General features: G+C 42.6%; 2 protein-coding genes across 5 annotated transcripts in view; one reads left to right on the plus strand and one right to left on the minus strand.

Moving 5' to 3' along the window:
* LOC126471402 (band 7 protein AGAP004871-like) overlaps positions 1 to 24,027 on the plus strand; it is a 259,932-nt gene that overhangs the window by 1,470 nt on the left and 234,435 nt on the right. For 2 of the 4 annotated variants that reach the window (XM_050099528.1, XM_050099527.1), the window contains exons 1-2: positions 11,129 to 11,190; positions 11,335 to 11,404. In XM_050099528.1, coding sequence (XP_049955485.1) covers positions 11,173 to 11,190; positions 11,335 to 11,404 — 88 coding nt within the window. In that variant the 5' untranslated portion in view covers positions 11,129 to 11,172. Of the gene's footprint in view, positions 1 to 11,128; positions 11,249 to 11,334; positions 11,405 to 24,027 lie in introns of those variants that run through there. The other 2 variants (XM_050099531.1, XM_050099530.1) reach the window with 2 other exon arrangements.
* Positions 4,082 to 10,976, minus strand: LOC126471403 (uncharacterized). The gene is made up of 3 exons (XM_050099532.1): positions 10,819 to 10,976; positions 10,484 to 10,734; positions 4,082 to 4,852 (listed from the first exon to the last, which is right to left on the minus strand). Exons 1-3 carry the CDS (start codon positions 10,892 to 10,894, stop codon positions 4,574 to 4,576), a joined length of 606 nt encoding a protein of 201 aa, XP_049955489.1. The 5' UTR covers positions 10,895 to 10,976; the 3' UTR covers positions 4,082 to 4,573.

Below are 24,027 nucleotides of genomic sequence, written 5' to 3' on the forward strand. Positions count from 1 at the left end.
TTTAAGTGCCTGTAAACAAATGAACTAAAGTGAATTATTGATTTTTATAGTTACAGTGTGCAGTTTCAAATGATGTGCTCAGATTTCTGCACATAGAATGTGATATGTTACTTTGGCAAAATTCAGAATTTATTGTTACCCATTGGAATGTTTTTTCGGCACTTATCTCTAAGTAATTAGATCATCAAAGGTATCGGAGCAAGGATCTTCTATGTCTGTGGTCTGCAAACCATTTTACTGTATGTGGCAGATGCTATTAGTGGTGCCACCAGCACTTTCCAGTTACATTTACAAATAATTTGTTAAAATAGCTGACAGTAAGACTTCTTATGAACTCTAATTTGTCATTTCCTCATCGTTATTTCGCCAGATGTATGTAGGAGGAAATAATATGCTCAGTGCAGTTTGCAGTACTATCACTTAGCATTTCCCCAAAAAATGGGGAGAAAAGCATTCCCAAGACTAGGAGTGTAGGCAGAAGTCACCGTATTTGTACCTCCATACTATCGCAAATGATATGCAGACAGCTCAAAGTAATAGAAATAACAACCTTCATACTTTGTTGTAATGTATGTAAGCGGTGGTGATACGTCCTATGTAGTGATGACACTGTTCATGGCTGGAGTATGCTTAGTGGATCAAATATTAACAACTCTTCAACCTCACTGAAATTCACACACACATTTGAAACAATGTTATGAACTCACTGTAATCTCTTACTGTGCTGCAGAACAGATGGTGCCCTGGTGTGTTATATTAGCACCTTGATTTGTTTAATTTTTTAACAAATATTACAGCCCTGAATTGGCTATACCAGAGAATTCTACTAAATCTGAATGCTTAATGTTTTGTATGTATTACCTGAGCCAAACATAGCCTTTTAGTAGCAAAAGGACTACAACCTCTTTAGAAGTTTTTGTGCATATTTTTAGTACACTCGATATAAATTTCAGTAATTTTGCCTCATCTGATACCTGTGAAGTAACTTTAAATCTGGCTAATGTGATGATAAATCATTTTAAAAGATTGTAAACTAACTGGTTGCAGTTTCTACCAAATCTACCTCCATTATTGTGCCCAGAATGGAGAAGATAAAAATAATTGTAATAAAAATGAATTTTTAATATACCATGTTTTTTAAATCTTTCTAAAGAGTACAAAAGAATTTCTCCTAGCCCCATACGGATTCCTAACACCATACAGACAGTCCTGAAAGTCTGCAATCTTGAATTTTTAATAGCTATAGAAATACCTGTAAGATTTAAAACCAGACATTGAGATGCATGCAACAGAGAATAGCAAGGAGGTGAACTACCCATACTAATCATGTATCAGTAATAGTAAGCAGTGTAATGCATCAGTTATGTACTGCATGCACCCCATAGTTTTCATTTTAAATCTTAGTGTTTTTTCATAGTTACAAAAAATTCATACTCACAAATTTTCAAGACTGCACCGGGCTAGGCTAAATTGCTTAATACTTTTTACTATGATTTTAAAAATGTTGTACACAAAAAAATCATTTTTATTTAAATAATTATTTCCCGCTTTTGACTCTTGTGTGTGAAATTTTTCAATTAATTTCAAGAACTTTGATGAAACTACAATGTGCAATTTGTAAATTTCAGGTTCATTTCACTTTTCTTCATGTGAGCCTACAAGTATATTGCTGCCTTCTACTTATATCTCACAAAAAACCTGTGAAGGTAAAAATTAGAGAGATTTGAGTCCATACAGACACTTGCCAACTATAGTTCTTCCTGTGCACCATTCACGACTGGAAAAGGAAACTGGGGGGGGGGATTGCAAGGTACACACAAAGTACTCGCCACCATACTCCAGGCAAGGAAGTGAGTTAAATTTCATTGTTGTCCAGTTCGGAGATATGTGGGAAGTTTAAAGTCTCTAGGTCATCAGAGTACCCCCCTCTATACACCAGACGGGAAAGCGAGTTTTCATCCAATTTTGAGCTATGTTTAAAATTTAAAGTCTCTAGCTCATTGGGACGTTCGTTTTAAATCAGTTGCTAGATCAAACAAGAAAGTGACGTAATAAAAACATGGTAAAAATTAATGCAAAGTTCTCTTACACATGTATATCTGACAGGATTACTTACATAGTTTCACAGTCCAGTCCATATAATACTATTCATACAAATGACAGTATGTAACAGATCACAGTTTACATAACAGTAGATACTTTTTTGAGTCTCAGTGTTTGCATGTGCTTAGTTTGTTCAATAATATATTGTGTGAAACACTTTGCAATTGATGTGACAACTGTTTTTTACTTTGTTATCTCATCTTATGTGGCTATGGTGGTTCAGCACGTCGACGAAACACCTACTTGTGAACCCATATTTTTTCCTAATAAGTTGTTTTATAGGCAGTGGTATTAGTCTAAAACAGTGTGTACACAACTTACTTTCCTTGTGCTAGTCTCCTAGTCAGCATCTCTTCTATTTACAAGAAGTGAGCTAGTCTTGTATGCTTAATTTATTGAATCTGTGGTGCAAGTTTTGTATCTTAGTAACAATTAAACACTAATATAAACTATGAAAGACTGCTCCCAAGCACAACTAATCCAGTCAGCACTAATGTGTCATGGCATACATCACCCCCTCATTTATGTTAAGAAAGTCCTTTCATTCCCTGTTGGTACAGCATCCAACACCTAACCAGCTAATCCATAGTATTGCAGCAACATTAGAACCTTACAAACATAAATATTGGTTTGATGCACAAGTTCGTAGTGTTTTCCCACGAGTTCAATAGATCTAACAGATGCACATAAAAGAGAATTTAGTCCTCAAGAATATATTCTCCTTTACTACTTACAACAGCCTGCCAATGCCGGGGAACTTTTTGGTTCTGCAGCTGTGGAAATCAGTTTTGAGGCAAAGAATTCATCGAACAATGTTCGAAATGCATTTTCATCCAGAAAGGAAGTTCCTTGAAGGGTGTTATGAAGTGGGCAGAGAATAACTTCCCAACCCAACTCCTGTAGAGTAGTTTTTGTCAGTCTAGCAAAATGCTGGTGGGCATTATCATGGAGTAGCATCACTTCACACAGTCATTGTTCTTGGATTGCATCTGCAAGACATCGTGGTTGTTGACAGTAAATATCAGCAGCGGCGCACAAGTATTTGTACAGTGTGTTGCTGCTTTGTTTGATCTCAACCATTCCTTTCTTTTCCTTGTGTTTGCATAAAGACACACATTTATCAGATCTTGAGTATAGTGACATGGATCATTGTGGATTAATGCGTTTAAACAATAATCAAACCCAGAAGGTATTCCTGAATGTGGATAATTTCCAATGTCAACATGATCTTCCTCATAATGAGAAAACCATTTTCTTGCTGTGCTCTTTCCAACGGCATTTTCTCCTTACACACCACTTAATGTTTCTGGCTGCCTCCACTGCTGTCATCCTTCTACTGATCTCAAACAGACTAATGTCAGAAATGTTCAAATTTCCCCACATAGCACATTTTCTAGCACCCACAGATCCACTCACAATCTCGAAATGACAACATGTAAATTCATATAGCCACAACTCCACTCACTATCTCCAAATGACAACATGTAAATGAAAATAGCAACAGTGAACTACAAATAAAATAAAAAAACCATAGCAACCAGGATATCAACTTTCAAAACAAAACACTACAAACTTATGCATCAACTGTTAAAACTTTACGAAGTACCATCAGAGAAATCTCAGGTGACTAAACAGCTGAATTGTGAATCACTGTGCCATATGGATTTTGGAGGCCTTGCCGACATCTAAAATACAAGAGGTGGAGCCCCTCCACACCCACACCAGCATGATTGCCAACTCAAAAGGTCTAGTACTATCTCATCCAACATCTGTGCATGGGCATCCCATTGCAAACTTTAGCCCAACAACCTAATAAATGTGTCCTGTGACTGTTACTAATTCCACATAACATTTCTCCAAACTAGATTACAGTATTATTTCATTTCATGTTGATATTCTTCACTGTGGGCGTACCATCTCTACCACTATGTACCTATGACCTGCAACAGCAATTCTCCTCTCAAAAATTGGGAACATGTTTATAAAGAAATACAAATATTTATTGTTTATCAGTACATGAACATAACAATGTTTATATTTACTACAAACATTATTTATAGAGTTTATTATTATGAAGAAAAGATGTAGGCTAGTTTAATACTCCTACTACATATGTTATGAATATTCATCAAAGACCTTGTTTTCTTGATTCCTTTATCTTAATAGTACAAATGAGACAAAAACAAATGCTAAAAAACTTTCTGTCACTCCAGTTTCAAACAGGGCTTTATAAGTCCCTAACCACAATATGCAAATTTCTGCTAGCCTGCCTTTTTTGCAGCTGTTCTTAGGTGAGAGACATCAGAAACATAAAATACTGTATCCATAATCCTATTCTACATAATTCAGTCTTCATATTGAATACTATAGTACAAATGAATAATGCAGTGGTCAAATTTAGTAATTATATACAAAAGTATAAAAGTAGATATAATAGCTGAATATACAATGCACCAATGTTCTTTTCAAATCATGTGGTGATTACGACAAACATGGGATAATAATGAGTGTCATAATCTGTTACAACTGAGTCACTGTGTTCATTATCAGCTAATACAGACAATACAATAAAAACTTTCCTGAAACCATTATTAAAAAATGATTCACAATGCTGTGGCATTGCGTAAAATCTAGTTCTCTTGTTTGAACATTGCATGTAATTAGAGTGTGCGTTGTAGTATCTTGTGTCACAATTGTATTCTAATGCTTGATCTACATCCTCTTCTAGCACGGGGTGGTACATCTGTCTCTGTAACATAAAATTTTAAGTAAGTTTTTATTAACAATTAAAAATAATTACATTGAGGGGATCAATTGAAGAACATGTTTCACAAAAAGCAGTGGTCACATCATTGTCTATAGCCACATGACTTTCTCAGCTGTTGGCGAACCAACAAAAAAGTGTTTGGTATGAGATTCCGTTGTAGTTTAATCACAAGCACTGTCTTTTCCAGCAAGAAGCTGGGAAACAGCCAGTATGTGCTTAACTAGCTATTCAATGTGAGTAACGGTCAGGCCATTAGAGAAGTGTTAAGACATCCTGCAGAACGGAATCTCATATGATTAGTTAGTGATTAATACAAAGGGAGTAAATGCTTCCTACAGCTAGAATGGTTAGAACGTTCATCACTGCCCAAATGCAAGGACTGTGTATGCTGTCACATACTAATATAAATTAAAAAGAAACATATACTAATGAAGTGAAAATTTCCAATCTCCTTCATTACATTTATTTCTTTTCACAGGTATTAATGTCTTCACAGAGCAAAAAAAGTAGTGGAGAGAAGAAATTGAAAGATCTGAAAATTATGGGCTTTTTTTTTTTTTTTTTTAGTAAAAATATACTTCGATAAGAATTTGGGTGTGAGTTAGCAAATGAATTGTTAGAATAAGTAAAAGTCAAGTAATAGTAGTGTTCATGTTCACATGTACACCAACATTTATGAAACTGTCAATGTCAGAGGATATAAGGAATAAAGTCAAGTGATTGCAGCAATAATGTTCACATGTATACCAACATTTATTAAGTTGGCAACATCAAAAAGTATCATTATGGCTGAAAGGAACTTAACACAGCAGATGAAGTATGTCAGTATACACAAATGATAAATATGGGACTGTAAGTGATGCTGACTTTCAGAAGTGAGTATAATGTGAAGCCCCAACCTGCTCCAGTCTGTATAAACATTGTGCTACAGAATTGAAGGTGGTCTGAAAATGTTCCTGCAAGATCTCTCTCCTTATGGTTTGTTAATGAGTTCATTAAGGATAAAAAGCAGTAACTGAATACCAGTGATGAATGCAGTGTCAAACAAGATGCCGACCAACCATGTGCTAGAGACATTTGATGTATGATTCATCAGTCAAATGTGCAGGAAAAGCAAATGTGCATTCATTTTTATATGTGGCCAGACGGCACTGGCTTTAGTATTGTATGTGGAGTAGCCTGAAATATGGCAGTACCTGCAGCTTATTTCAGTGTTGCGTATGGAGTAACCTGAAATGTGCAGACAGTGCCTAGGGCTCTGAAACCATTATAACGTAGTGTTTACTGCTCAGATTGCCCTCAATATATATAATCCAAACCATAACACTTGGTGCTTCTAAACCAGGGGTGGTCAAGATTTTGGCTTGATGTCCATGCCTTGGCCTTGCTTAGCTTTGCCGCACATTTCCCCACTGACACGCCACACTGTCTGAGTGCGAGGAGGGGGGAAGAGGGGAAAACTGTGAATGTGCCGCATTTAAATGGCAATGCAGTCACACTGTATGTGACTTGATTTTATATTTAACATTTATCAACAACACAGATCACAAAAAAATCAAAGTTTCAGTATTAATTTTTATTTTTGGCATGCTTAAGACATAATATAATTTTGATCTGGTACAAACAGTCTGCACAAATGGACAGACAATTTCACAGAGTTGACAAAGTTGCCATGTAATCGTGACATTTAGTTTCACAATGGAAAAAAGGTTTTTCTCACAAATATGTCAATTGAAATATTGTAGCACTTTTGCGACCTCATTATGGGGACTCTGAAACTATTTGAGAAAAGCAATGTAGACATCCTAGACAGTTATAATGTACAAAGGTTTGCCATCATAACAGGAATTTTCTTGCAGATCCATCAGTTACATTTGCATCTGCACAGAAGTGCTTTCAATTGAAATGGCAAAAGGACTCAAAAACAGCTTAACAGATGTAAGATTGGCAGTTTCCACAAAACCCTTATAATACTATCCTTGTAATTCATTCAAGGCCATATTTAATTCTTCAAACCTCACATTTTCCTGCGAGTATAGGCAGCTGGACTGTCTTTATCGGAATCTGTTCCATCTGCAATGTGATTTTCTTTGAAAATGCATCACCATCAAATTAGAAAGAAGTTGTGCAATGTCCCACAGTGGGCACTGTGCAGTCAAGGCCACTTAAGGTGCAAGTCCACAATACATTCCATATGTTCTTTCATTCCTGCACTCCTCTTTCCTTCATAATTCAACAGTAGTGAGTTTTAAACTGAAAAATCGTTCCAGGCACGACCCAAGACTTAACCAACATACTTTGCAGTAATATATGAAGTCTCCATAGTACAATTCATTCTTCCTTATTCAAATTCATATGCTGATACTGTGGGCTTTTAACCTCAACTAGGCAGACTAGCACTTGCTACTATGTTGTTTGACATCTCAACTAAATGTGGCACGCCACTAAGCTGTCCCGACCCACAAAGAGCCAACACATGGCCTTTGTATTAGCCATTGATGCTACACTGTTTTACAAATCTTCTGAATTTGGTTTCATACTGACAGTTGTTTGTGTATGTTGCATTTCGACAATGGTTTGTGTATTTTTATAACTGGGACTCTATTATTTTGCAACCATCACTCATGAATCATACTTATTAGGATATGCTACACTATTTAATAAATCATTTCCAATAATTACATTCAATCAGGTAACAATTAGTGTTTTGCACCTGTATGAAACTTTTAGTCTTGTCTTCCAATGAGAGCTAAACTTTATGTGTTAACAAAGATTCTGTAGTATAGCTTAACTGATATTGTGATTTCTATTTTAACGCGCCATGCAGTGCAGGCCTTCATTCACCAATACTGTCTTGCTCATTAGTAACTGAGTTGCTACCCACTGAAGTGCTGAAATTCTTCCATAGCTGCTGATTGGACTGTTCTTTGAATAAAATGCTCCTGTTACCAAAGAAATTGTAATTATACTCAATCAGTTTTGATTACATTATGGATCAATTTCAAGTGCATTAAGTGATTCTGCTCATTAAGTGGTTATGTTGAACACAGCACGTGAATATAAATTGTGTTCAGAATCGCACAGCATGCACTGTCCTGTTAAGACAGTGATGTATTTTGTCCAGTTTTATACTCTGTGTTATCTGACTATGACTTCTAGAATAACAACTTGAACTTGCAAATGTGGAAGGTGATCATCAAAAGCTCAAATTTTTATTCTACTTTAATGCCATAAGAATACCAAGAGTATTTCACGCAAACCTGAGAATGATTTGTAACTGAATCATACACTATCTAAGTAAAATTGCAACTTATTTGAAAACTGAAGTTTATGATTTCAAGAAACATTCCTTCATTCATCACTACATGTTGTTAGAGTACATGTTTACTATGATACATTTACTGTGATACCTACTCTGCAAAGATGCATGAAACAGTGAAAAGTGCAGCAGTGTCAGTATACTGTGCATGGTGTGGCAATGCTGCTTACTTTCCTTATATAACCCCACAATTGCTGCAACACAGTGTATGCTTTATACCATGATTCCCTCTTAGACATAAACATTAATGAAGTGATGAATTACTTGAACTTACTGTGCGGCTATTGTGAGAAATTATTTATTTAGGTGTCTACTTCGTGTGTTCATTCCTTGTTCTATAATTAATGTTCTATAATTTCCACAGGCATATCTTTACACACATTATTTACATTGCTGTGCTACAGTATTACTTCGAGTTACTGCTCATATATGTATACCAGATCAGTTGTGACAGTAAGAAAGCATGCATATTTGCTAGTCTTTTTCACCATTACTGTATGTATATCACTTCTGTGACCTTGAACTTTCTCACACACAAGTGTCAACAACTGAGTAGAAAAAATCGAATGACAACAGACATCAAGTATGCTAAGAACAAACTATGTAAAAGATACCATGCTTTCATTGCAGAATTCACATTAAAACATTGCTTTATTACCAATTCAATTGGGGTTTGGTTTCACGAAGACTACAGAACATGTTATCAGAGATTGAAAAAAATGTTGCTTGGCATCTTACACCTGACACTGAATAGAATGTTCCTCCAATTCCTAAATTAGCCACCACTCTACTACCTACTGAATCTAAATTATCCGTAATCTAACAACTTTTCCCAAAATGCAGCAATTCATCAGGGTTCACAAGAATGTGTCTGAGAATATCAAAACTGGCAGACAAATCATCTAAAAGACTTAAGTCCCCTGATACCCACAAACTACTGATAGCAAAAATTTTGATGCATAAAATTATACTCTTTCTTTTCTGTACCACAGTGTAATTCCTATCATCCTAGTTTTGTTTCAGATATACATCTCAAAGAAGGCACCTGTAAACTTCAGCACTGACTTCTTTGCTATTGGTAAATAAAATCAAAATTCCCAATTCAAATGTATGACAGTCTTGTATATGGAAGAACAGATAATAAATTCAGTTGCAATCCAAATAATCAGTTATCTCAAAGATGGTAAACATAAATATCGCTAACATTTCGACAATTGGATCTAAGTGGGTGCCTGATGATACTTATTATCCACTAATCAAACATGTTAGTGTATCAGTGTGTGGTGCTTCGATAAATGTGGAATCTGCTTTCCTGGATACCACTTCTGTCGAGTTGCAGACATACACAGATACTTCACAGACATTTAATCTTCACTAACACCATATTTCAAGTAAGTGCAGAAACATAGTGCACCAGTACATGCTTCCTACAAGTACTGTACATTACTGATCCATTATGTTGTACTCCTCCACAACAATTACATTTCGCTTTAGAACTACTATTTTGAAATCACGAGCACCTGATTTGCTCATCCCTCCACTCACAATACGCTGATTCCAGATACATCCACAAGCATGATGTGAGACTGCATGCAATACGTTTTAACTTACATTTTAAATATTTTGTATCTTTCAATACTCCTTCATAAAGCTAAACACCCATTTAATATTCTTTTCATTGGGTAAGATAATACATCTTTCTATAATTTTTACAAAGATAATGCACATCTGATAATCACTACTGTTAGTTTTCAGACATACATGATACCAACTGCATTTCAAACCGTACTGACTGATAATAATTATTAAAAATCAGACTCTTAAGTCTGGGGCAATCATGTATATAAAAATAAATATTTGGGACCCAAACCAAACAGGTCATCTGTAGCTTCAATTTTTGATACTAAAATGTAAACTTTCACGGCCGGAAATATCATGTCCATTATAATTATCCGGGCTGTTATGCCGTGGTCGGTTGATGAATTCTGTGGTGATTCCCAACGTTTCGTCTCCGACTGCGGGAGACATCTTCAAGGTGTGTGTTGGACCTTCCATCAAGCTACGGACCCCCTTGAAGATGTCTCCCGCAGTCGGAGACGAAACGTTGGGAATCACCACAGAATTCATCAACCGACCACGGCATAACGACCCGGATAATTATAATGGACAGCTTCAATTTTTAACGAAATCTGTATTCGAGTTATGTTCATGGCTACATTATGGCACCACTTTTTCCTATCATCATAAAATAAACCTCACCTCTAAATGTAATGCACACAACACAGTTCACTTACCTCTACCACATGTCTCCCCTGTTTCCTAAGATGTTCCTTGCGTATAAGGAATCTCCCGTACTGGTATGGGTTTTCAATTACGTCCACTTGAAGAATACTGTAGTGACCTCGCAAATCTCTGACTGCCATATCATATGCTTCGCCATTGGAAACGGTTCGTCTTATGTACCTGCTGCCCTCAAACTCATAACGGCTTGTGGAGGTCCAATAATCTGGAGCATAATGTTGTAAGATGTCGTCTAATAATCTCTCTGAAATAAATGTCAAATCGAATAAGTATATGGATGTTGTCGAAAGTGAGAAGACATAAAATGATTTTATCATCATTTACTCACGCTCAGCAGCCATTGTAGTCTCACTCTTCACGCACTGACCGCCGAAGACCTTCTGCGGCAAGTCTTTGTTGCGCATACAGCGGGAAACGCGATAACGTCTCTTAGTGTTTTAAGTGCTACATTTACAGTTTGTCAATACAGAATTGTTGCTTTCAGTAGACTTTAAGGGTGAAAACAAATTTATTTGCATTACATATCAATTATAAAATAAATTCACATTTCGGAACTGTTAAGCTGGATATCGGGTGGGGAAGTCCCTATCTCAGTCGCTGCTTCACGCTTCCCCCGGTCATCGGTAGATGGCGGACCAATCCACAAACTGCAAGTACGTGTCGCCTCGCCAGGCGTACTTGAATGCTGCCGAGTAAAAAAGTAATGAACGTTTTGCGTCTTCACAGTGTGTTACCACACACTAAACAAATAAAGAAAAGTGAATATTAATTAACATAGTTTTATAAATACTGTTATCTAGTCCAAGTATTTTCACTACCGGTACTTCCTTGTTTCTTTTTTTAGGACACGATGGAGGAAGATAGAGGGGACGTCGGAAAAATGGAGAGTCAGGCGCTGTCTGGATACAAGGCTGGTGAGTACGCACTCATACAGTGGAGGACAAAGCTACAACCAAACTTGTGATCCTATCTTATTGGAGTAACTTCAGGAATGTACAAGGGGGCAGGAAAGGGCAGCTGCAAACACCCCCACCCCCATAGCAAACTGAATATGCAATCTTGCTCTACATACATACATACGAGGGTTGGAACTTAAATAGTGGTAACTATTTATTAACAACCGATACAAAAGAGTTACATGTTTGCACCTGCTATTGTTGCCAGCGATGTGGAAGGCGTAGTGTACCGTTAGCAGAGCCTGTTCTGTTGATGGTGCGAATGGGGGCGGTCTACTGCCCGTCGTATCTCTGGAACAATTCTGAAGCGAATGCCACGAAGTGGTTCCTTCATCTTCGGAATCAAATCAAAGTTACAAGGACTCAAGTCCAGGGAGTATGGTGGATGGTACAGTACTTCCCAGTCCTATCGATCGAACAGAGCAGCCACAGCTTGTGTTGTATGCACTCGCGCATTGTCGTGCAAAATGATGGGTGGGTTGCGCAGAAAGTGTCGCCGCTTCTTTCGCAAAGCAGGTCGCAGGTGATGCTCAAAAACGAACAGTAATACTGTGCATTGATGGTCTGCCATGGAGGAACGTAATGCGTTAGGGTAACATCATCACAGTCGTACAAGAGAATCACCATAACTTGAGACCGCTCCATTCGCACCATCAACAGAACAGGCTCTGCTAACGGTATACTACGCCTTCCACATCGCTGGCATCGGGTTCTACACAACACTGGTGACTACTTTGAAGGGCAGTAACAGGTGCAAACTTGTAACACTTTTGTATAGGTTGTGAATAAATACTTGCCACTGTTTAAGTTCCAACCCTCGTACATATATAGCAATTTAGTATCAGCCTGAAAGAATGCAGAACATGCAATGGGTATTGACTAGTAGCAAGGTGTATCCAGAGCCATTTGTCGTGAAACTACACTGCGCAACAAAATTAAAGGATCGTGCTTTCGAAACCTCGTAATTATCTCCGATTGCAACGAGTAAGTTTGAAATTTAGCGCAAAGGTGCCTAGAACGTTTGACACGTGTGAAAAAAGGCCACAGGGCAGAAGTTCATGTGAGCTGTAAGGCAGGTTAATGGTGTCACAATGGGAAGGTCACACCCCATTTACCCACATTTCACCCCTTCTTTTGACGCCTCTCCGATTTAGTTCAGAACCGCCACACCCAGTGTGAAAATGGCTCTGAGCACTATGGGACTTAACATCTGAGGTCATCAGTTCCCTAGAACTTAGAACTACTTAAACCTAACTAACCTAAAGACGTCACACACATCCATGTCCGAGGCAGGATTCGAACCTGCGACCGTAGCAGTCGCGCAGTTCCGGACTGAAGCACCTAGAACCGCTCGGCCACCGCGGACGGCCACCCAGTGTCGAAATCGTGCTGTTTCGTAATGGTTGGCAAAGGAAAACATTTCAGACACACCGCCGCTGTGAACCGAAACGAAAAGGCCTCAGGGTGTGGCATAGAGGGCGTCAATGAAACTATCCCTGCTATTGGCGTGTTGATTCCGATACATCTCGCGGTCGAAAACGACAGTTCGATATGCACTGAGCAACAGGGCGTCATTCTTGATAAATATGACCATTGCTGCCACCCTCCTGGGTGTTTCAACATTACTAACTCCACTGAGCATGCTGTGCCATACAGGGTGGAACCACTAGCGATCGTTGAAAACCATTCGAAGAAATTTGAACCTGATCCGAAGCAGGAGAGTGTTTTCATCCTGATCTGTCCTTTCTTTTTCGCGCTCTTCTATGGCGTGATGACGGGATTGTTCGATATTGACACATGCGTGAATAAAATAACAATGTGTCACTCTAAGACCACCCAGTTCGGTAACATCCCCGGTGCCTCCCATGCACCTTTGTTGAGCACCTGTCGGGAACTTCGACACCAATTCACTTTGCTGCTGCTCTAGCACCTGAAGGTAGGCAAACTCCACCCAAGCGTGTCGAAGGGGGTTGCCTAACTCTCCAGCTCAGTCCTCTACAGATGATGTGGGTCAAACGTTTCATGCGGTCCTCCTCTACTTCCATTTACGCGCGTTTAAGGCAAATAATACAGAATTACGATTGCGCCAAAGAAGTATAATAATAATCAGACAAACATGAGTCGTCATTATTTCTAATTGTGTCAAAGATCATAACAAGAAGTTACGAATAATTGATACACACGTTCATTCTGAGGCTCATTGCATTTCACTGTCTGAAAATTCTGAAGCTCCTCATATAGCATTCGAGAGAACGGTGGTTCAGATTACCGTCAGGCCATCCTGATGTAGGTTCCTTAAGTTGCCTAGATCGCTTACGGAAAATGCTGGCATGGCAACTTTGAGGGACACGTATCATTTCTTGCCTTATGCTTGTCCTACTTTTGCTTATGCTTTGACTCTGATAACCGACATGTTTTGAACCCTAATACGTACACTGTCAGGTCACATTAATGTGACCACCTGTCAAAAGCATGAATAACCACCGTTTGCAGCGCAGATCGCTGCGAGATGTGGAGGAAGTGTGTCAGTGAGGTTCTAGAATGTGCCGACAGGGATGTGGAGCCGTGCAGTGGCCAGCTGCGATAGGTTTCTTGATTAAGGATCCGTGGCATGAACAGCCAGATCGAGATGGTACCACAGAAACTGGATTGGGGGATTCGTTGCGGCCAGGGGAGTACAGTAAACTCATCTTGGTGCTCTTCGAACCACGCATGTGCACTGCGAGCTGTGTGACTCGTTGCATTGTCCTGCTGGTAGATGCCATCGTACTGGGGGACAAGCAAACTGCATGTAGGCACGGGCATGATCCCCCAAAGATAATTGCGTATTTATGTTGATCCATTGTGCCTTCCAGAATGACCAGATCACTCAGGGAATGCCACTAAAACATTCTCCAGATAATTAACGCTCCTTGTTCCGGTCTCTACCCTTCCGATGTTGGTTGCGGGGTCTCGGCCATCTACATCCATACTCCGCAAGCCACCTGACGGTGTGTGGCGGAGGTTACCTTGAGTACCTCTATCGGTCCATCTGTCCGATCTACATCTACATTTATACTCCGCAAGCCACCCAGCGGTGTGTGGCGGAGGGCACTTTACGTGCCACTGTCATTACCTTCCTTTTCTGTTCCAGTCGCGTATGGTTCGCGGGAAGAACGACTGTCTGAAAGCCTCCGTGCGCGCTCGAATCTCTCTAATTTTACATTCGTGATCTCCTCGGGAGGTATAAGTAGGTGGAAGTGTGTCAGTTTGGAGCCACTGGAACATGAAACGTCACTTCTATGCCTTTCGCGGGCAAGTGCTCTACCGACTGAGCTACCCAAGCACGACTCACGCCACGTCCTCACAGCTTTCCTTCAGCCAGTATCTCGTCTCCTACCTTCCAAACTTTACAGAAGGTCTCCTGCTAACCTTACAGAACTAGCACTCCTGAAAGAAAGGATATTGCGGAGACATGGCTTAGCCACAGCCTGGGGGATGTTTCATATCAGCGCACACTCCGCTGCAGAGTGAAAATCTCATTCTGGAAACATCCCCCAGGCTGTGGCTAAGCCATGTCTCCGCAATATCCTTTCTTTCAGGAGTGCTAGTTCTGTAAGGTTCGCAGGAGTGCTTCTGTAAAGTTTGGAAGGTAGGAGACGAGATACTGGCTGAAGTAGAGCTGTGAGGACGGGGCGTGAGTCGTGCTGTGTATAGGCTTCCGCGGCAGGCACCTGGTTCGTGCATCCGTGCTGACAAATGTTCGTCAGCGACGAAGGAATTTGCACGAAGTTACCGCAACTGGACGTCCACTGAGTGGCGATAGATGGCCTTTTCATAGAAGTGACGTTTCATGTTCCAGTGGCTCCAAACTGACACACTTCCACCTACTTATACCTCCCGAGGAGATCACGAATGTAAAATTCATATCGCTAAGTGAGCTCATACTGCCACGTTCTTTGCAAATTTGTGATTCGATTTCATAATCGTTGAAGGAACATCACATACCCTCTCAAATCGTGAAGTTTCATTTCGTTTCATTCTGCCCCTCTGGGCGCTTCCCTTTTTTTGTCAGGCAGTGCACAAAATTTTCTAAAACTGTACCACCGCCTGGCTGAGCTACAGCAACTGTTAAGCTTTACACCTGCTATCTGCATTGCCCCCAGGAAACTTGGTTCCTGGCAATACGGACCCCTGCCCTCCGTGGCTATAAAGGATATTACAAGAACCATAGCTAGTATAATCGAGTGTCAGGTGGAGTTTGCGTTTATATCCTAAACTAAGCCTGTAGTGAACCTGTGCCCCTTCAAACCCCTCGTGAAGCTGTGGCTATCAGAAGTAGTACGACGCAGGAAATAACTGTCTGCAATGTATATATTCCTCCAGATGGTGCAGTACTCCTGAATGTATTAGCTGCACTGATTGATCAACTCCCTAAACCTTTCCTACTTTTGGGAGATTTTAACGCCCATAACCACTTGTGGGGTGGCACTGTGCTTACTGGCCGAGGCGGCAGAGATGTCGAAACTTTACTGTCTCAGTTCGACCTCTACCTCTTACTGGGGCCGCCACACATTTCAGTGTGGCTCATCGTAGTTACTCGGCCATTTATGTATTAATTTGCAGCCTCCTCCCACTTATCCACTGGAGAGCACATGACGACCTGTGTAGTAGTGACCACTTCCCCATCTTCCTGTCACTGCCCCGGCGTCAGGCCCACGGGTGCCTGCCCATATGGGCTTTAAACAAGGTGGACTGGGAAACTTTCACCTCCGCTGTCACCGTTGAATCTCCCCCTCATGGTAACATCGATGTGATGGTTGAGCAGGTGACTACAACAATTGTTTCTGCGGTAGAAAACGCAATCCCTCGCTCTTCAGGGTGCCCGAGGCGTAGGGCAGTCCGTCGGTGGTCGCCGGAAGCCGCTGAAGCAATTAAGGAGCGTCGGCGAGCTCTACAGCGGCATAAGTGGTACCCTTCCCTGGAGCACCTCATAGCCTTTAAAAAGCGCCGTGTTCGCGTTCGCCATCTTACCAAACGACGAAAGCAGGAGTGTTGGGAGAGATACGTCTCGACCATTGGGTGACATACGTTACCTTCCCAAGTCTGGGCAAAGATCAAACGTCTTTTCGGGTACCAGACCCCAACAGGTGTTACCATAAATGGCGTGTTATCTACCGACGCAAACGCGATTGCCGAGCACTTTGCTGAGTACTTTACTCGAACATCTGCGTCGGAGAATTACCCCCCAGCCTTTCACACTCTCAGACGGCGGCTGGAAGGGAACGTCCTCTCATCCACTACACACCATGGTGGATCCTATAACGACAGAGAGGGAGCTCCTCAGTGCCCTTGCACATTGCCCTGACACAGCTCCTGGGCCTGATCGGATCCACAACCAGATGATTAAACATCTCTCATCTGACTACAAGCGACATCTCCTCATCATCTTCAACCGGACCTGGTGCGATGGTGTCTTTCCGTCGCAATGGCGGGTGAGCACCATCATTCCGGTGCTCAAACCCGGTAAAAACCCGCTTGATGTGGATAGCTATCGGTCCATCAGCCTCACCAACGTTCTTTGTAAGCTGCTGGAACGTATAGTACGTCGGCGGTTGAGTTGGGTCCTGGAGTCACGTGACTTGCTGGCTCCTTGTCAGGGTGGCTTCCGCCAGGGTCGCTCTACCGCTGATAACCTTGTGTCCATCGAGTCTGCAATCCAAACAGCCCTTTGCAGATGGCAACATCTGATTGCCGTCTTTTTTGACTTACGTAAACATATGGCGCGACCTGGCGACATCATATCCTTGCCACATTGTATGAGTGGGGTCTCCAGGGCTCGCTCCCGATGTACTTTCCATGTCGAAATTGGTGCCTCCCACCATATCCAGGAGAACGGAGTCCTGCAGGGCTCTGTATTGAGTGTCTATTTTTAGTGGCCATTAACGGTCCAGCAGCAGCTGTCGGGCCCTCTGTCTCACCTTCTCTGTTTGCAGACGACTTCTGCATTTTGTACTGCTGCTCCAGTACTGGTGTTGCTCAGCGGCGCCTATAGGGAGCCATCCACAAGAAGCAGTTATGGGCTGTAGCCCACGGCTTCCAGTTTTCAGCCGCAAAGTCGTGTGTCATGCACTTCTGTCGGCGTCGTACCGTTCATCCGGACCTAGAACTTTACCTTCATGACGATACACTCACTGTAGTGGAAATACGTCGATTCTTAGGACTGGTTTTCGACGCTCGATTGACTTGGCTTCCTCAGCTTGGTCAGCTTAAGCAGAAGTGCTGGCAGCACCTCGATGCCCTCCGTTGCCTGAGCAACACCAATTGGGGTGCAGATCACTCTACGCTGCTGCGGCTCTACAGAGCCCTTTTTCGAATCCCGAATATACCATGGTAGTGTGGTTTATGGTTCGGCAGCGCCCTCAGGGTTGCATTTACTCGACCGTATGCACCACTGCGGGGTGCGACTAGCGACAGGAGCTTTTAGAACGAGTCCGGTGACCAGGGTACTGGTGGAGGCTGGGGTCCCTCCATTGCAAATCAGACGTGCACAACTGCTCGCCAGTTACGTAGCACACATTCATAGTTGTCCTGATCATCCAAATTACCGTCTCCTTTTCCCGCCCGCGGCAGTCCATATCCGGCATCGGTGACCCAGGTCGGGGCTAATGATTGCGGGTCGCGTGCTGTCCTTTCTCTTCGAACTGGAGTCCTTCCCTTCACCACCTCTACTTGCGGTCCGTTCACGTACGCCTCCATGGTGTACGCCTCGGCCGCAGCTTTGTCTGGCCCTATCACGTGGCTCTAAGGACTCCGTTAACCCTGCGGCTCTCTGCTATCACTTCCTCTCGATTCTTGACGTGTTCCGGGTCTCTGAAGTGGTTTCCACCGACGGCTCGATGGCTGATGGTCGTGTTGGCTTTGCCTACGTTCACGGCGGCCATATTGAACGGCATTCCTTAGCCGATGGATGCAGTGTATTCACTGCAGAGCTGGTGGCCGTTTTTCGCACGCTTCAATATCTCCGTTCATGCCCTGGGAAGTCTTTTCTTTTATGTACTGACACCTTGAGCAACCTGAATACTATCGACCAGTGCTACCCTTGTCATCCTTTGGTAGCTTCCATCCAGGAGTCCATCTACGCCCTGGAACGGCCCAGTCGTTCCGTGGTGTTCGTCTGAACCCCTGGTCACGTCGGAATCCCAGGAAATGAACTTGCTGACAGGCTGGCCAAACAGGCTACACGGAAACCACTTCTGGAGATGGGCATTCCCGCAACTGACCTGCGTTCGTTATTACGCTGTAAGGTTTTTCAGCTTTGGGAGACGGAATGGCAAAATCTCAGCACACACAACAAACTGCGAGCCATTAAGGGGACCACGAATGTGTGGAAGTCGTCGATGAGGGCCTCTCCCAGGGACTCCGTGTTCTCTGCCGGCTCCGCAATTGGCCATGCCTGGGCGACCCACAGCTACCTCCTGGGCCGTGAAGACCCGCCTGAGTGTTGGTGCGGCGCCCGGTTGCCAGTGGCCCATATTCTTCTGCTCTGTACTTCTTTGGCTGCCCTGCGACTTCATTTCAGTTGCCGGACTCGTTATCATTGATTTTAGCGGACAACGCCTCATCGACTTTTTTAGTTTCACGTTTCATCCGTGAGGGTGAGTTTTATCATTCGATCTGAGTTTTAGGGCATGTCCTTTGTCCCTCTGTGTGCTCCACCCTAGTGCTTTTATGGTAGAGGTTTTAATGTGTTGCAGGGTGGCTGGTTTTTCCTTTTATTTTCGTGGTCGGCCAGCCACTGTAATCTGCTTCCTTGTTTTACTCTCTTCTAACTGTTTCTTGGATATTTCTGTTTTTTTTTTCTTGTCCTTTTGTTCCTTTTAGTGTTCATTGCCTTTCCTTCGTTCTTGTGGTCTTTCCTTTCTTTCTGTTTTGTGTTATATGTCTTGTCTGTTGTATTCTCACACCTGTGACATTGTTTTATTAGGAACAAGGGACCGATGACCTCGTAGTTTGGTCCCTTTCCACCTCTTTTAAACCAACTAACCAACCTGTGGCTCCTGTTCCAGTAACGAAGTTCGTTCAAGTGAAAGTGGTGGCGCGTAACTTGGATAATTGTTTTAGACTTCACAGATGGAGGAAAAAACAAACAGCGAGAGGGTGGAGAAAATATTGCGGTAATATTATCGGGAAACGACAATCTTACTTACGAAATATTTTGGCACTGTGCAGTATTTTGAATCCAAATATGACAGAAGCTGACAAAATCTCACACTTGAAGATTGGATGAAAGGAGTTACAGAAGACGTGTATCAAGCTCTTCTGGTAAAGGATGTTACAACTACCGAGAAATCCATCAAGTGCTGCCAGTGAATCGAGAAAATGTAACAGAAAAGAATCAGACGAAAGAAGTTTGACTGACCTCCGATTGTGGCCGCTACGGCAGTTGTGGAAGACCACCACGACATCGTCTCTGTCATATGCCGGATGGTGAGAGAAGAGATACAGCGTTTTATGACAACCAGACGTGTCGGATCGAGTAAGCAAGAAATAGCAGACCCCATATTTCAGGAGGTAATAGAGAGTGTTGAAGAAGAGGTGTATCGACTTTAGCAGCAATCTCCGCCAACAGTTGAACCTTCCAGGAAGAATGGACTCGGCCAACAAGGATTTATGCCGCAGGCATCAAACGACAACCCAACACTAGACCAATGCAAGTACATCAACTCCTCTGCCAAGTACAGCGTACCGCAGAGGAACAGACATTTGGAGGATAGAGGACAAAACGCCGGTATGTTTACAATTTAGGCACCGTGTACACGTTGTCCTCTGTTGCAGAGAACGAAGAAGAGTTTTTCGACGACGACTACTACGCCGTCAGACATCAACCATCACAACAGTTCTGTCCACGCCAGATAACAGCATACGACTGTAGTCAATGTGTGACACGAAGCCCATCTCCTTATTCAGGGACGAGGTCGCTCCCCAACACCCCTTAGCTGTTCCCCGTCCCCTGTCACTCGCCTATCCACCGGACTCAGTAAAACTGAGGCGATAATCTATCGAGGTGAGGCCGCCACAGATGAAAATCCTCCATGGACGACAGTCAGGAAATCTCGTTGACATCATCATCGATGGCCAGCGTGTAGATGTGATAGTCGGTTCACGGGCTTCTTTTTTTGTAATATTAATGCTTATTGTCACCGGCTAAAGAAGACTATGTTCCATACTACGAAAGCGATTGTGCTGAAGGTCGCAAATGGGAAATACCTCCAGTTGACAGCAACACGTTTTCAAGAATATCTATTAGTGACGGAACACAGCCCTTTGATTGTCTCATTTTAACAGAATGTGGTCATAATGTTATTCTTGGATAGATCTTCTTGCAGGCATCACAAGGAACCATAGATTGTGGAAGGTCAGGCCTCCAGATGGAGGAGCCATTCCAAAAAGCACACACAACTAAGATTATTCTGGGCGGTTGTTTGCCATTGAAGACATTGTTATCGTCATCGAGACTATTTCCAGACGCCAACCGAGGTCCTCAGTTAAACTGCGACTGTCGATTCCAAAAAGCTACTCAGGCTCACAAAAGAAATCTATGTGCCAACAATGATACAAGCATTGTAGGTGATCAAGGAGAATTTCGAGTCTCTAGTTGTCACGAGCAGTTATAACTAATCCCTACAAATATGTGCGGAAGCACAGCTGAACCAGTCCAGGAAGAACAGCTTAGTGCCATAGACGAGGAACAACGCAGAGGAAGAAGCTGCTATCAAGTGGATTTGGGCTTACCGAAGAACAACATGGATGCTTTCAGATCTGAAGTACAGGAAAGACAGACCAAGGCCTGTGCCTGAATCCGAAAAGTTGCCTTAATGTTGCCCAAGAAATAAAACTCTTGTGGCACCAAGTTGGTGGCGATTAAGTCTTCTTCGACCCAGAGAAAATATGAGTGGTCACAGATGTTCAGAGTTCTCGACACATTCGTGATGTGGGAATTTTTATGCGAATATGCTCATACTACGGGCGATTCATAAAGGACTTCTCTACCAAGGCACTTCTCTTGCAAGACCTACTGCTGGGAGAGCCAAATTTTCACGGAACAACATGCAAGAAAGATCTTCCCCTATCCTTAAGGAGGCGCTAACATAATCTCCTGTCCTAGTATTGTATGACGAGAATGCCGAGAGACAGAACTTGACACTTACGCTAGCTGTTTTGGGACGGAGGCAGTTCTAGTGAAAATTCAGTAAGATGCTGAAAATGTGATACCTTATACTTCCTGGGCACTATCCAAGTCCTAGATGAACTGCTCTACATTCAGATAGACCGCCTTGCAGGTTTTTGAGTCATCAACAAGTTACAGCAGTTTTTATTTGGCAGACCATTCACTATTGTGCTGGTACGCCATTCCTTATGCTGGTCAACTAGCTGGAAGGATCAGTTAGGTCGACTGGCAAGATGGGCTCTGAGGCTTCAGGGTACATCATAGTGGTTGACAGAAGGAGTCGCAAACGTAAGAACGTCGACTGCCCTTCAAGGAATTTTTTGCGGGAACTCAACAGCGTGGACGAATTTTTAGTCATCACTGCATTATGCAGGATAGGGCAAATAAAAAGGGCCCGGGTGAATGGGTACGATTGGACATGAATGTATGCATGTAACCAAACCCCGCGACGTGCACAGCACGTGTATGCCCGCCACATCATCCACACCAGCCCAGAGGGTTGTGCAGGCTGTGTGAGTGTGAGTGGAGCAGTGCAAAGGGGACGATGGTACTCACAGTGGAGCAGCAGGTATTCGTTGTGAAAAGTTATGTGACAACAAAGCCGTGGAAACGGTGTGGTCAGTTGTTTGTTGAGAAGTTTAGCGGTGTCAAAGTGACAGCAAAGAGTGCCATGCAACACTTAGTCCGAAAATGGCGTCAGACAGGATCTGTTTTGAACAAGTAAAAAAAATCCGAAACGTGCTCATATACCAGAAAATGTGGGTGCAGTTTACCAGAAAATGCTTCAGAGTCCTACCAAATCAACCCGACATCTGTCGCATGAGACTGACATATCACATTGATAATGCAAATGAATATACCATCTGGACCTGCACCTGCATCCCTACCGAGTGTCTGCTGTTCATTTTGTGAGTGGCTGTTCACTGAGATAACAATAAATGGCTTGGACTAAGTCAACTAACAGAATCACAGGTTCTGGGCAGCGAAGAATCGACATAACTTCCACGAAATGCCATTGCATTGGGGTTGGGTGTGCAGTGTCTGCACACCACATTTTCTTTCATCAGGCTGACTTTGGCGCGTTATATTGCCAACATTTTGAAACCATTTGAGGCAGCATTAATGGAGGATGGAAAGACCTACAGTTAATTCCAACAGGATGGAGTGACTATCCATACAGCCAGCTAAACCCTGGAGCACATTTACACAATCTTCATGGCTGACAGGAGTTGTTAGCAGGGGTCTAGTTGGCCACCCAGGTCGCCTGATCTGCCACTTTGCGATTGCTTTGTGTGAGGAGCTCTCAAGTTTAAGGTGTATTGCAACAACCCTCATAGTCTTCAAGAACAGCAGCAGAACATTTCACATGAGATTCCAGCAATACCAGTAGTCTAGCGTCGATCTGCCTTCATCAATTACCTGACGAGGGGTCACTTTCAGCATCCGCTGTGGTCAGCTTCCTACAGAATTTCCTTTCCCCTGCTGTGTTACTTTTTAGCCCGTACTCTGTTCCCCAGGCCACTTTTATTGGCCCCAACCTGTATGACATCGTCACAGAATAGAGCGAAGATCCAGTTCCGTTGTATACTATAGAAGCGTTGAAGGAAGAGGAACCGACCAAAGGAGAATTCCAGTTAATGAACGAAATATTTTATAAGAGGAACTATGATCTGATGTGGCAGAAATGGTTGCTCATCATACCAGCCCACCTATGGACAGTTTTCGAGAAGTTTTTCCATGACGCTAAAATATCTGGTCAATTGGTACTCGTGAAGACTCCAGGCAGAATCAGATGCAAATATCACTCTCCAGGACATTACTGATCCACTAGACAATATGTGTGTCACTGTAAGGAATGCTAATGCTGGAAGAATGTCTCGCGACTACCTCTGGGGCATCGGGTACAAATTGTGTCTGCAGCATCGAATTGGAATCGACCTCTTGGGGATCTTCCCCATATTGACAAAAGGGAATCGTCGGATAATAGTCAAAAATGGTTCAAATGGCTCTGAGCACTATGGGACTTAACATCTGTGGTAATTTCACATCACTCACAGGGTAACTGCCTGCCATACACATAGGAATGACCTCACGGAATGATTTAATAGGACGTTGGCAGATATGCCCTCGATGTTTGTTGGTGTTGAACAGAGAGACGGTTACAATATTGCACATCGTTACTTTCGCATACAACACAGTGAGACAAGACGCAGCAGATTTCACGCCGTTCTTCCTGCTCCACAGTTGTGAGGGCGAAGCAACAAAGGAAACGCCGTCCCCGTTTCAGCCAAGTGGCACTCAGAATGACTACTTGAAGCACCTCATCACCAGGATCGAAGAAGACAGATGACTCGCATATGTCCTGGGGACT

This window comes from Schistocerca serialis, chromosome 3 (genome assembly GCF_023864345.2).
Source record: "Schistocerca serialis cubense isolate TAMUIC-IGC-003099 chromosome 3, iqSchSeri2.2, whole genome shotgun sequence".
NCBI classification, from domain to species: domain Eukaryota; kingdom Metazoa; phylum Arthropoda; class Insecta; order Orthoptera; family Acrididae; genus Schistocerca; species Schistocerca serialis.

Coding starts and splice junctions, on each gene's coding strand:
- LOC126471403 (XM_050099532.1), bottom strand. CDS start 10,894: ATGCGCAACAAAGACTTGCCGCAGAAGGTCTTCGGCGGTCAGTGCGTG. Junction 10,735..10,818: donor GACTACAATGGCTGCTGAGC/GTGAGTAAATGA, acceptor CATTTATTTCAG/AGAGATTATTAGACGACATC. Junction 4,853..10,483: donor AGGGGAGACATGTGGTAGAG/GTAAGTGAACTG, acceptor TTTATGTTACAG/AGACAGATGTACCACCCCGT.